The 14,020-nt window shown below is 41.5% G+C and overlaps 1 protein-coding gene across 1 annotated transcript in view; it reads right to left on the bottom strand.

Annotated features, from left to right (window-relative positions):
- Positions 1-14,020, bottom strand: part of Gclc (glutamate-cysteine ligase catalytic subunit) — a 41,508-nt gene that overhangs the window by 3,915 nt on the left and 23,573 nt on the right. The window contains exons 4-12 of the mRNA XM_008836541.2: positions 12,644-12,757; positions 11,026-11,084; positions 10,785-10,918; positions 6,114-6,188; positions 5,597-5,713; positions 3,786-3,924; positions 3,241-3,353; positions 2,676-2,768; positions 2,295-2,399 (exon numbers count right to left, since the gene is read on the bottom strand). Of these exons, the coding sequence (XP_008834763.1) occupies positions 2,295-2,399; positions 2,676-2,768; positions 3,241-3,353; positions 3,786-3,924; positions 5,597-5,713; positions 6,114-6,188; positions 10,785-10,918; positions 11,026-11,084; positions 12,644-12,757 (949 nt within the window). The remainder of the gene's footprint in view (positions 1-2,294; positions 2,400-2,675; positions 2,769-3,240; positions 3,354-3,785; positions 3,925-5,596; positions 5,714-6,113; positions 6,189-10,784; positions 10,919-11,025; positions 11,085-12,643; positions 12,758-14,020) is intronic.

Genomic DNA, 14,020 nt, shown 5'->3' with positions numbered 1-14,020 from the left:
ATATTCCTTTGGATAAGATTGGGGTCTGCTGTTCATTTTCCCAGTTCTATGCTGGGTTACTATCTGGGAATCTCTTTGGCCACCCTGGCCAACAACTCAAAAGAAGCAGTTAAATATCTTTTAAAACATTTAGTGTGTGTGTGTGTGTGTGTGTGTGTGTGTGTGTGTGTGTGTGTACACAACTTGTAGAAGTCAGTTCTCTACTTCCACCTTGTGGGTCTCAGGATCTAACTCAGGTCATCAGGTTTGGTGGCAAGTGCCTTTATCTGCTGATATATCTCATCTCTCCAGCCCTGTTCTTGTCATTTTATTTTTATTGCTTTTATCTTCTGTAGGTTATGCATCTTGCCACTATCTGTTCCTTACCACACTTTTATAGTACTAATAATTTTTCTTGTAACTAGCAGTTTATAATTAAATTTAGTTTTAAATAAACACTCTTTCTATATAATTAGTTTACTTTTTTATTTTTATTTTTTTGAGACTTACGGAGCCCAAGCTGGCCTCAAATTTGTGATCCTCCTGCCTCAGCTTTCTGAGTGCTTGTGATCACAGACTTGATACCCAGTTGCTGATGACTACTAGCTTTCTCTGCATGTTTTTTATTCTTTGTGGTGCTATGGATGGAACCAAAGGTCTCACACGTGCCAGGCAAGTACTCTATCAGTGCGTTATATCCACAGATGTTTATTTAAAATTTATTTATTAATGTTAGTTAGTATGGGGGTGACACACATGTGGAGGTCAGAGGACAACTGGTGGGAGTCAGTTCTCTCCCTCTACCATGTAGGTCCTGAGGATTTGAATGCAGGTCATCAAGTTTGGCGGTAAGCACCTTTACCCACTGAACCCTCTTGTTACCCTGTTTTCCTTGTTTTTAAACAAGTAGTTCTGAAAGTACTGTTCTCTAAATGCTCAGCATCAAAATGCGTTTGTAATTCATCACCTATCGCCATCCATTCCTGGCTAGGTGTCAAAATGGAAATGTCTATGACACCCCAAAAGCCATACAATGACCTGATCCCCAGTGTGCAGGATTAGAAAGTGAGACCTTAGGGAGGCTTTGCCCTTCTGGATGAGATTAGAGCCCATAAGATCCTAGAGGGAACAGGATACAATTGGATGGTAGAGTGCCTGCCTCACATGACCACAGCCCTAGATTTTAAATCTACCACCAAACAAAACAAAAACAAATGACAGACCTTCAAAGCTAGCCAGCCCTTCTATCATCGGAGGACCAGGGGAGAAAGCATGCTCTAAGAATGAGAACATGGTCATCACCACACTAAGCATCTGCACTACCGCCGAGCACCTCCAGCCCCAAGGACCGAGTTACGAACTTCTGTTGTTAATATTATCTAGTTTTAGGGTTACAGAAGCCTGAAGAGACTAAAGATACTAAAAAGAAAAAAATTTCCATTAGCCAGTCCACCAGCGTGTTTATGTTGTGCCCGTAACCCTTCCCTACAATTTCTTCCAGCTCCCTAATTAGGATTTAAGAACTCATTCCAGTTTCTTGGGTTAACTCTTTCACCATGAACCTTATATCAAGTGAAGAAGCTGATACCTTCTTTCAGGATGTTTGTTCTTAATTTTCTGTGGGCTTTGGACATCTGGTATTTATAAACAGAAGCTTAGGTGGGTAATTTGCAGGGACTTTTCTTTGCATGGTTTTGATCTAACCAGCATATGTGCCTCTTGAATTCCTTCCATGTCTGCCATGACAAGCTGTGTCCAGTTCTTCTCTGGCCTAGCTCCTCAGCAAGAGCCTGCAGGGGCAGCAGCAGCAGCTTCATTCCATCCATTCTTGAGCCAAGAGGACGACTGGCTAAAGAACCGAAGGCCTGCCCTTCTCAGGGACTGCATGGTGAAAGAGGTTGTGGCCTCTGAGCTAAGAGCAGCTCAAAAGCTCTGGTGGCAAGCTTCCTCTACAAAGCTTCTTCTCTGATCTTTGTTGGACTAGGGCTCCTTAACTCCAACTTGGTAGTCAATGCCATCAACATCCAGTACAAACATCTCAAGTTTGTCTGTACGGACACCTTTCCTAGCATTCTATCAGTAAACCTTTCCTCGTCATCCTAACTTTGGCACTATTCACCAAATGGGATTCTTGGGTAGGTGACACAGATTTGTGCGACCACCTTCAGTTACCATATTGAAGGAAAGCATCTAGAAATAAATTTAGGCTTAAAAACAGAGTGAAGGCAGAAGTATTCTAATGGGTAGAAATCATGAAGACAGGCTGGAGATGGACAGTAAATAAACACATCTATACTACCAACACCTACCCTTACCTTTGACAGTGGAATGAGAAAGTCCAGTTTGTATGAGAGGATCACCCTGGTGAGAAGCACCACAAACACCACATAGGCAGAGTTCTCAAAGTCTGTTAACTGCACCTGAAGAGCAGAAATATTAGGGACCAACTGCATGGCTTGGCTTATCCTGGACCCTGGCCCCCTCCAGTCACCATTGTTGAGCCATCCTGTCTTTCCCATTTGAGGCCAGAAGTCCTCTCTCCATGCTCAGAAGTCAGCTCTTGTTGGTTTTTGGACTTGCTATTGAGAGGTATGTTTGTACTGTTACTGCTTAGAATAAACTCAGAGCCCTCAGAGAAGAGACTGGGAAGGGTGGGAGCCATCGTTAAGGGAGCTTCAGAGTGACACATGACTCACCTCCATGGGTCGGAACTCTACTCTCCATCCGATATCTGAGTTTGGAGGGGGTGGTTTAAATCTCATTGTTTGCCAATTTGTGGACTGAATATTCTACAACAATAAAAAGCAAAAGATAAAACAATTTTCCACATATTCAGAAAATAATTAGATGCCATATATTTAATTAGGGACAAAGACCATGCCTAATACTTTCCAATTTTCACGTAAGAAGAAAAGGTGTAATTCAAGATTTCAAGTGTGAACTTTTGGAAAACAACATAGCACTTATGGAACACGTGACATGTATGTAGTACTGAAGTAAATGCTCAGGCAGGTGACGTGTGCAGCTCTGAGGTAAATGCTCGGGGTATTTCCGTATAGCCTATGTTTGAGTTTTATAGAACTGAAGAAACAACTACTAAGAATAATAAAGAGTACTTTAAATTTATTTTCAATGCTTTTCAGTTCCTTACTGCAGTAGGTAATGAAGGCAGATTCCTACTGTCACTAATTCTCACAGGCACTAAACAAACGTGACTTATGTATGGTTCCTGCAGTAAAATGCATTTAGAATAGGAGATACCTCAAAATGGTCAGACTCATTGGCATCATCCAGGTGTATTTTCTCTTCAAAAAGGGTCAGTGGGTCTCTAATAAAGAGGTGAGCAACATGCTGGGCCAGAAGATGATCAATGCCTAGAAAGACAGACCATAGAGTACTAACTGCACAGGCAAGGTATCGTGGAGAATTTCTAAGTCGATAGATTGAAGAAAGGGTGTCTAGAAGCTTAGAAAACAGCTGGATGGTTCAGTGTTCTCACCTTGCCCAGAATTTTATCCTATGGACACTGGGGAAGAGTCAGAGCTTACTCACTCCTTACGCAGTGCCTGCTGGGCACTGGTGTGGACCTAGATACAGAGCTCCAAAGTAAGTTCCTTTTGCTAAAAGTCAAGAAGATCTCACAAGTATTTGGAACTTGAACTTTAGGAACAAGCAGCCTCATAAGAAAAGTTAGAGACTTCACACTAAAAACAGAAACCAGACCAGGAGTCAGCAAGTTGAAAAGTGCTTTGAAGAACAAAAGGTGTACATATGATCAAACTGAGAAGAGTAGAAGGGATGCTCACCTTCCTTCAAGAGCTGCTCGTAGATTTCCTTATCTACGGTCAAATCGATGTCATTGTATTTCTCACCACACTTAGATAAGTAGCTGTCTATTGAATCATACCGAGATTTACTAATCCTATAGCAATTGTTCTTCAGAGGCTAAAATAGAGAAAAAAAAAAAAAAAAAGATCTGAAAATGAAGAGCCGAACAGCCCAGATAATTACATAGAAATGTATTTGCAATAGTAATATAGAAAAGCCTGTTCAGGGCCAGTGAAATGGTGCTGTGGACAAAGGTGCTTGCCATGCGAGCCTGGTGAGCTGAGTTAGATCCTCATAACCCACAGTAGGAGAGCACTAATTCATAAAGGTGTCCTCTGCCCTCCACACATGTGCCCCAAAAAACTCTTTCACACGCACGATAATAATAAAACTTTAAAGGACTTTTTGTTTTAAAGAACATGCTTATTTTTATTTATAAATATGTTCAACAATTTGTCAATAATTGTGAAAGGAACAGAGCAGAAACACCCTAGGTGAGACATCACTTATGGGAACCTCTTCAAAAACTTCCACAGTCTAGTCAGGTCCTTATCCTGGAGACTCTCATCTCAGAGAAGCCTGTGTGTCTGGCTCTCCATGGGGGAGGTGATGCACACTCTTGAGTGTGGAGTTGAGCAGTTACAGTTCAACACAGACACAGGCAAAGCCTAAACCTTTAAACGGGAAAATCATCTGACAACAAATGATACTTTCTCAGCAGAAAGCAGCATATCCAAAGCATCATGTAGAACCCAGAGCCTATTTTGTAACAACGACCATCAGCAGTGACTTCTGAAACAGAAAATGGAACTACTCTTTTTATAAGATGCCACAATGAAGAGATTTTAACCAAGTATAAGAACTGCCTCTACTCAATCCAAACCACACCCCTTACACATCCACCCTGAAACAGATGGCTGTTAATTTGACAAATTTGGGATGAGCCAACCTCGACTGAGGAATTTCTTCCATCAGAATGGCCTGTGGGCATGGCAGATGTGTGAGACACTTTCTTAACTTCTAATTGATACAAGAGGGACCAGCCTACCGAAGGTAGGCCACCCCAGGGCAGTGGGGTCTGTGTTGTAGAAAAAAATGATGGCATATCACTTGGGAGGCTGACTGGAATCAACAGGTCTTTAAAAGCTCAGTGGGAGAATCAACAGAAACTGCAGGATTCTATTTGGAATTGACGTTTTCTACTGTAATTTTGTTTATTTTTAAATTTTTTGTTTTCACTGGAAAGAAGATGATGCTCAGTTTTAAAACTGTACAAATTGCTTTGTTACAATAAAACTGTACACAAAAACAAACAAAAAAGTAAATAAATAAAAGCATAGCTAATACAGGAAGATATGAAATGGAGGGGTGGTGGGAAGGACTGGGGGGGAGGGTGTCTGAATGTGATTAAAATACATTGTATGAAATTCTGGAATCAATTTTTTAAAATTACTTTAAAAAAAGGTGGCTGAGCACAAGGCAGGGGAAGCAAGTCAGTAATCATGCCCCCACCGCTTTATTCGGCCTCCAGTTCCTGCCCTGGCTTCCCTTGATGGGACTCTAACCTGCAAGATGTAATAAACCCTTTCCTCCCCAAGCTGCTCATACCCAGAGCAGTTTATCACAGCAACAGAGAAGGAAACTAGGATAACAGGTTTACCACCTGTGCTTTCTTCCCACATGTAAACATCTACAAAGGAAACATTCAAGAGACCTTCAAAACAGAAGTGGTTACAATGCCAGTTTACCTGCTCGATTTAAAAGGGCTACTAAGAAAAACCACCCCTACCTCCAGTCCTCTCTCCTCCCGTGTCCTATCATCTACAGATGCAGAAATCACTCCCCAGCGACAGTCAATGTCTGACACGTAGCCTCGGTAAAAAGGAGATGCAGCACTCAAAGCCATCTGAAAACAAGTAAAAGTCGGTAAGTGCAGGTTCAGAGAGTCAGACATTGCTAAGACTCCACACACTGTTCATCAGTCCACGTAATCCACCGGGTCCTGTGTATGGATTTGCAGCTGCTGTTTTGTAAATAAAATGTGCTGTAGCAACCCCAATTCTATTTAATTCACTGAAATGACTCCTTCTCTAGCATGAGAACACAATGGCAGAGAGAATGGCCACATGCAAAACTGGTATTAGCAACAGGAAGACACTACACTTGGCTCCTCCATTCTCAATCCACACGCTATTTAAATTAGCTCATTTCTGAATGAAGCCTCAACTGGAAAACAGCACACTCGACAAATTCTGCACATGTGCTCTTATTTTATATAAATAAAAGAAAATGTAATTTCTACTTACGACAATTGGGCAGATAGTGGCCAATTGGTCATAAAGGTATCTGGCCTCAGATATGCTGCAGGCTTGGAATGTTACCTGTGTAAGAAAGAGAGCTATTAAAACAAACAAGTCATTAGCAGGCTCCACAAGCAGTAAGTCAGATAAGAAAGGTAGATGGATCAAAGGGGGCAAAGTCAAGGCCACCTCATTGATTACAAGGCTTAGGGTATGAGTTTTCTTTAAAAGCTGTTATGGGTGAATTTGATCACAAATTGGTATTTAACCATGTCCCACTGCATAGAGACAAGTCATAAATAAGTGAAATAAAACTATCAAAAGTCAGAAAAAAGAAGTGTCCCCACCACTTTACCAGTTAGGTGCTTTAGCCAGTTTTGGTAACAAAAAAAAAGGTTGGATGATAACAGCTTTCCAAGCACACTAGTGGCAGCTTTGGAGAAACACTTTAAGGGGCAAGACTGGACAGGAAAGCAGTTAAAAGCTCTGATCTGAGAAGGAAAAGCTGGGGGCTGGCAAAAGGGCATGCCAGGGTCCAAGCAACAGATGGACTCTGGGGACCGGTGGGTTGCCCGTGGTTTTGGTTGGGTGCTCCTAGAACATACAGAAGAGTTTAGAGGATACGAGGTGCTGTGACACGAGCTAATGAATTCACAGGACAGAGTACTTTAAGTGGCCGGGTCTCCAAGACTGGACTCACAGAAAAGACCTGAGCTGGAGAATATGTGGAGAGTGGGCTCAGATAATGTCCTAAAGATGAAATGACCCAGAAAACCTCACAAGAGACAGAGTGGAGGAGAAAAAAAAAAAAACAAACCTGTAATTTGTTAACACAAATCCTCTAAAAAAATTACCCAAAAGAAACAAAAGAAGTTCTGCGTTCCTTCGTGGGGAAGGGCAGTAATGGTGGCAGAGCTAAGGAACACATCTGGTATTTGGATTAGCAAAACTGCTTTAAAAAAATTTTTGTTTTGTGTATGAATATTTGCCTGCATATATGTATGTGCACAGTATGCATGCCTGGTGACTGCAGAGATCAGAAGGTGGCATGGAATCTCCTGGAACTTGAGTCACAGATGGTTGTTAGCTACCACGTGGGTTCTGAGAACCAAACTGGTTTTCTGCAAGATCAGTCATGGTTCTTAACTACTGAGCCACCTCTCCAGGTCCCTTGTACAACTGTTATAACCACAAATCAGGAACAGTTTTAATTTCCCCCATTATGGCTATTCAATGACAGTTCAAGTTTGAAATAACAGTGGCTGGGTGAGTGCATTGATTAAGACCCTCAGTCTGTTAGCTCCAGTAACTTTGCTGTATCTCAAATTTGCTTTATGACATCAAACAACTTCTGTGGGAGATGCACCTGTTGAATTATAACTGCACTTTATGTCAGTGTGGCAACTAACTCCAGAAACAATTATTTCAACAATTTGGTGTCCTGATCTTCCTATAGTTTCCATGTTAATGCTTAAGTTAGTAGGGTATTTCAATTAAAAGTAGTAATTCACAGCCACCACAGATTAAGGCAATGTGGCATAGAACTGTGTGGTGGCTTTTTTTTTTTTTCCTTTTCAAAAAGAGTTTCAAAGGTTACAAACTGAGAAGGGCTGGTGATAACGTCAACTGATGAGCAAAGCAGAGAAGCTCCTGCAAGGAAGTGGCACTAGGGATCAATGTGTGAGGCAGGGAGACAACCTGGAAGGTGCTGGCCTTAGAAGCAATGAGGACCTGAGCTTGATCCCCAGAACCCCAAAACAGTCAGCTGCAATTGCAAGTGCTTGTCATATCAGTGATGAGGTGGCAGGCAGGCAGACTCCTGGGGCTTGCTGACCAGTCACTCTAGCCTCATTGGTGAGTTCCAGGCCAATGAGCAACACGATCTCCAAAGAAAGTGGACGGCACTTGCGGAACAACACCTGAGGTTTGTCTCTGGCCCACACCCATACCCACGATCAACCTGTGATTCAAAGATTCAAGGTGAAATTGGAAACTAGATGGCAAGCAGAGCATTTGCTTACTGGCTGTGGTCCCACCATTTAAGCATATGTTCCAGGAGGACTCTGTCTTGCCAGTCCCTATCCCAAGTATGTGGGACAGTGTCTGACACATACTAACTGCTTAAGAAATTATTATTACTTAATTAACAGAGAATCATGAAGGAAAGAGGATAATGAAGAAGAGAACATCAGGCAAAGAGGTGAGATTTAAAAAAAAATGGAGATTTAAAATATCCGAATGTTCCCAAGTTCCGTGGATCAATTCTGCCACATATACATTTCTTAGTTTATCTAGGTTCTTCTTGTGACTTTTAGGTATGTTACTATATACTACTTTCTTTGATTTTGCAAAGATACTACAATGAACATTTTCCGTCTCAGTGCTTTGGCTGACTTCTCTTAAGACGGCTTAGGACATACTAGATAATTCAGAGGTAAATCCTGAAAAACCTATGAAACCACTCTAGAAAAATCTGCTTAAGTAGCAACTGAAATTAGACAGTTCCATTTGTAATAATTACTTAGTTATTTTAAGTAAGTTTACTAAGGACCATCCCTACTCTGGAGCTGAAACAGCTTGTCCCTCCAGTCAAACAGAATGTCACTGTGGATATGGGCTTTAATGGGGACAAGACCAAACAGGGAGCCTTCACGGTATGAGGACAGAGGTTTTAGCTTTTGTTGTCCTTCTGAAGAAGGGCCGTATAAAGAAAAGGCAGTGTCACCATGAAACGGACAACAAAAAAGGAGGAACTGTGAAAATGGAGATGCTAGAGCCTCATCTGAAATTAATCCAGAATCTACTTTTAAAACCTCATCGTTTTCTTAGGTGGAGAAAGCCCCAGAGCATGTCCCAACCTTCGTGCTTTGAGAGCATCCCACGGTGCAGTCCCATCATGCCTGAACTCACAACCCTGCTCTTCTGACGGGCTGCAAGCACAGCAGCGCCAGCACCCAGCACAGCCACGCTCTTGAAATACGTGAAATGTTCTCACTTTGTTCAGTAAGGACTGACTTACCAACTAAAAAATTACTTTCAAACTATTTTTTATCTGCTTTTCTAGAATGAGCAATTCCTACTATTCCAGTCAGAAGACACAATTTCTGTGGCCATTTGTGACCTCATCTCATTATCACACAATTTATCTGCATACTTTTAAAGGTAGAATGTCCCTGGGGGGAAGGGGAACTTAGTACTAAATTCACTGCAAAACTTAAGTAGGACAGAGAATTGTGTCCTTACACAAAAAAACTGTGTACTACCTACTGTTAAGATTTGCATAAATGAAAGTATTTCTAGGGGAAGAGTTTGCCTTTAGAAATGTGTTACAGTGACTGTGCTTCCTTGATAGAACATCCTGGCTTAATATTAAGACAAGAAAAGGCAGTGGGCATGCACACAGTGCTCCCAATTTTAAAGTCACGTACTTTGAGAGCTAGAGCTTACTGGTTCATTTTAGAAATGTTTGTATATAAGATGGGAAAGCCGGTAATGCATTTTAAAGTCACAGTCTCTTTTCAATTAAGTATAACCATTTCTAAGGAAACTTACTGGCCTCTTTTTGGGAGAAAAAAGTCTTGCCCCTTGTTCTGTTTTACAAACAGACAGCATGGAAAAATCTGACTTGGAGATTCAATTCGGATAAACCATAGTTTTTAAACAAGAGTTTGAAGCCTTGTATGTGACATGATGCATGTCCACTGCAGCTGAGAGAGAAGAGGAATGCAGGGTTTTGTAGACACTGTGCTGAGAGCCATCAAGCTGCCCAGTTTTATAAAACAAGTCAATGAGAGGGGAAGGAGTCAAAGACCTGAGCAGGGATAGAGCCAACAATCGACCACAGGCCTATGATGGGGGCTGTGTTCCCTCACTCAGGTCCTGAGAGAGCTTGGGCACAATCACCACAAGGGCCACTGGTAATTTAATCAGATTCAACAAAAATTTTAAATGAGTAAGCAGAGGAATATTTTACCTCCTGTTTAACTCAGCCAGGGGCAAGGCAAACAGGCTGTTAAATATTTATTCTTTTTAAACAGCTAGGTGGCTTTGCATGAGCATAGAAATGTAAAACTCGAACACTGTCCCCTTGGACCACAAAACCACTGGAGTACTTCTGGCATAACTAATTTTCAGAAACAGAGAGATCTGAGCCTTGTCTAACCCTAACAGTCTGTCACTAGATGGCAGCAAAAATTAAGCATAAAGAAAGAGATTGGAGACAGCGATCACAAGTACTCTGCATTTTAAATAACAACTATACACCTTCCTGGTGAACTGTAGACTGTAGAATTCCTAGTCCAGGCTGTTTCCTTTTTTTGGATTGCTTATTTTTATTTTATGTGTAGAATATTTTGCTTGCATGTATTCATACAATGCCTGCAGATATTAGATTCAGAAGATATTAGATTCCCCCAGAACTAGTTACACATAGTTGTTAACTACCCTGTGGGTGCTAGAAACAAAACTCACCTCCTCTGCAAGAGCAGTCAGTGCTCTTAACCACTGAGCCATCTCACTAGCCCCAGATGAAGAGTTTAAAGTAAGTTTACTAAAACAATTTCCTTTTTCAGAAAGGCATATTATTTGAATCTGATTAATAAGAGGTGGTAAGAAGAAACATGCATAAAGTTAGTAAACAAAGGAAGACACACCCTCTCCATGTAAAGAGAGCCATACCTGAAGGCAGCAATTGCCCATCCCAAAGCCCATGGCATCCATGTAAATGTGGTCTGGCTTAGAAGCCTTTGCTGCCTCCTCATCTTCAGGAAATGTTTCTATAAATGGAGATGGTGTGTTCTTGTCCTTAAATACTGCATTATTAATTTAAAAAAGAAAGAGAAAGGAAATGGCTGAGACTCAGGGACAAACACTTCCACAGGCTGCTCCACCCCACCCCCCACCCCCGCCAAAGACTTACTTGGCACATTGATGACAACCTTTTCCCCTCTTCTATGTCGGATGTTCCTTGTTAGGGTACTGAAACCAAGAATCAAACAGTGGTCACCCAAGAGCTGTCATGTTAAGGAATTTGAGCATACAGAAAATAGAACAAAATCCTACCTCAATCTAATACTAAGACAGTCCTAGCCTTCATGTGCCATGACACTCATGGGGGCTTTCTAAACAAGGCACTGGCATGAAGAACAGTTCCTTGGCTCTCGGGTTTGGAAGCTGTTCTCTCCCCAGGACTCCTCTGGCTACCTGAACTCAAGGTCCAGTGTTTAAGGCCTGCCATGGCTGGCTTATTCTGCTTCTAATTGCCCATGTCAACTCCAATGATTTTAGTCAAATTAAAAGGTTCATTTTTCTGGTATCTCTGAAGCCTCAATCATTCCTCTTGCCCCTTTCTTTCCCCCAATCCGCAGCACTAATAAGGATCCTCAAGATCGTCCAGGCTCACTGAGGCCACTGAACATTTGCAAAGTGACTAGTCCTAATTCAAACACAGAGGGCAAAATACATACCAGATTTTAAAAACATCACATAAAAAGGAAAATGATTTTTGAAATACTGATTATTCTTTACAATAACATTTTACATGGATGGGATTATATAAGCTACATTATAAAATCAGGTTCACTCTTTTTACTTTAGCATGACAACTAAAACATTTGTGATTCTATTTATGACTTGTATTACATTTCTGTTGCACAGTGAGTAACTCTGCTTAAATATTGTCTCTTCTCTAATGGGCCTTGATCCCTTCCCAGTTAGGACACAGCTCCCTATTCCAAGAGGACTTCTGGTTCTACCTTCGATAATTGTTATAATCCATCTTTTTCTGGAGTTGAATATTTTTATTTTCAATATTTAAATGTATTAAATAAATGTATTTAAATTTATTTAAATACATGATAGTGCTTGAAGATGGAAACTATAAATCTGTCTACCTTCACAAAGATTCTGCATATAATAGATGTGGAGGCCCACTAAAGGAATAAACACTGTGAAGTCCCAGTGTCCCCAACTCTCAGGATAGGTGAGTCTTCAAGGTAGAAAGCAGATATCAAGCTGGTGCTGGCCCTAATGCAATTTAAATCCTAAGAACTCAACTACAAACTAACAGACCTAGCAGATAACAGAAGGAAGAGTGTCTATGTCATAACTGTTTTTGTTATGTGTTGTTTTGTCCTTGTCACAGTATACAGACTAAGACCTAGAAGACAGCAGAAGTATGCACACTAGGATGAGTGGATTACAGACAGGTGCTAACTTGGAGAGTAAAGGAAAACTTCCCAATATAGGTGCTTACAGAATAAGGACTGAAAACAATCTGTACATTAAAGAGCAGAGTAAGGAGTGACTTTAAAGATAACTTGGAAAACGAACAAATCAAACCTGGATACAGGAAGCAAAAATTAAATAGCCTTGGGCTTCTGTGGATGTGAGCAGGTGTGTGTGTGTGCTGTCTTCTCTAGTTAATTAGGAAAGGAGTCAGAATTCAGTAAGTGCTTGAAAAAGATTCCCAGGACAGAACACCATACCCCAGAAGACAGAGATCTGACTGAGGGGCATGTCAACACGGCTGTACTCACCTGAAGCGGGGGTGCTTGTTTATTGCTTCGTCTGGAAAGAAGAGGGACTTAGATGCACCTCCTTCCTCTGGGTTGGGTTTGTACTCAGGCAGTGTGAATCCAGCACAGCCTAGTCTGCAGTCAATTGAGGAGGAAATAGGTGGGAACTGGCTTTAGAATTAATTAGCTATAATCTTGGTGCAATTTTCATCTGTTAAAACATCTCATTTCTTATTACTGCCCACTCCAGAGGGTCTCAAGGACAGTATTTCCAAAAATGCTGCTCCCTCTACTAGCCTTTTCTGCACTTCACTTTCTTGCATGGGGGGTGTGTGTGCGTGTGTGATGAAGCTTGTTTTAACTTATCAGTCTCCACTCAGCATCTAGAAACATTTACTCAGCTTCCAAGGACAGCATGGAAGCCTCTTTCCTCAGACACGCGCCATCATGAGGTGTAAGTGCCCTACATGACTGTGAAGGTGTCCTTCACTAGCTATGAACTATCAGGTATCTTTTGACCCTGTTTACCACATTGCTCCAACCTCCTCATGGGCTCTATCTGGACCAAATCCTCTGGTTTTTGCTGCTGCGGGTCTCCTCAGGAATCCCTCAAGGCTAGACAATGTCCCCAGTTCCCCATCCACCACAAAGTGCCCTCTGAAGTCTAAAACCCAACCTTACTGTCTTAGCCTCAGGAAGAGCTCTAGCTCCAATGCAGAAAAGCAGGCTCCATACTCATCTCCAACCTCATTTGTAGTAAGAACAGTCCTTTCAAGTTAGGAATTTTTGGATCAACATTAAGGAAGGACAAAGGCTGCCAAAGTTAGTGAAAGCAAAAAAAGGCAGCTCTGGACAGTTTTAGATCAGTGACAGAAACAAAAGTAGCCTAGACCTTATTTTAACCCCACTTTTTACAGTCAAGTCCCTGCAGGCTGCCTACCACCCTGTAAACAACTGAAGCTGCTGGTCTTATCTGCAAAGCAGTTCTGAGCTCCAAGGCCTCCTGGGAATTCTTGCAGCAACTGTGCATCCTTTACTGAGCCTGTAACCTTAGAAAAAGTCCTTTAGGAGAATGACGAACATAAATCTGGGGAGTGCCAGTTACTTAGAACCAGGCTGGATCAAGAGACTAAGGACTCATGTGGCAGAAAGGACACATTCAGAACGTACATCCTAACATTATACCACCACTTTCAGAACTGTATTGTCTACCAGAATATTCTACAATAATGGAAAGCTTAACATCTGTGCTGTCCAAGACTAAGAGGCTGAAATTGCACTGTATGTAAGTTGGCTCAAAATTCAGTGTTCTGTACTATAGTTCTAGACTACAAAGCTTTGTGTCTTTCAGAGAAAAAAATCACACTGTCTACACTTAAAACATTCAATCCTGTAATA

This window comes from Nannospalax galili, unplaced genomic scaffold (assembly GCF_000622305.1).
Source record: "Nannospalax galili isolate Female #2095 unplaced genomic scaffold, S.galili_v1.0 scaffold930, whole genome shotgun sequence".
Classification (NCBI taxonomy): Eukaryota; Metazoa; Chordata; class Mammalia; order Rodentia; family Spalacidae; genus Nannospalax; species Nannospalax galili.
The sequence above is the reverse complement of the archived record's forward strand: the minus strand, read 5'-3'. Positions and strand labels throughout refer to the sequence as shown.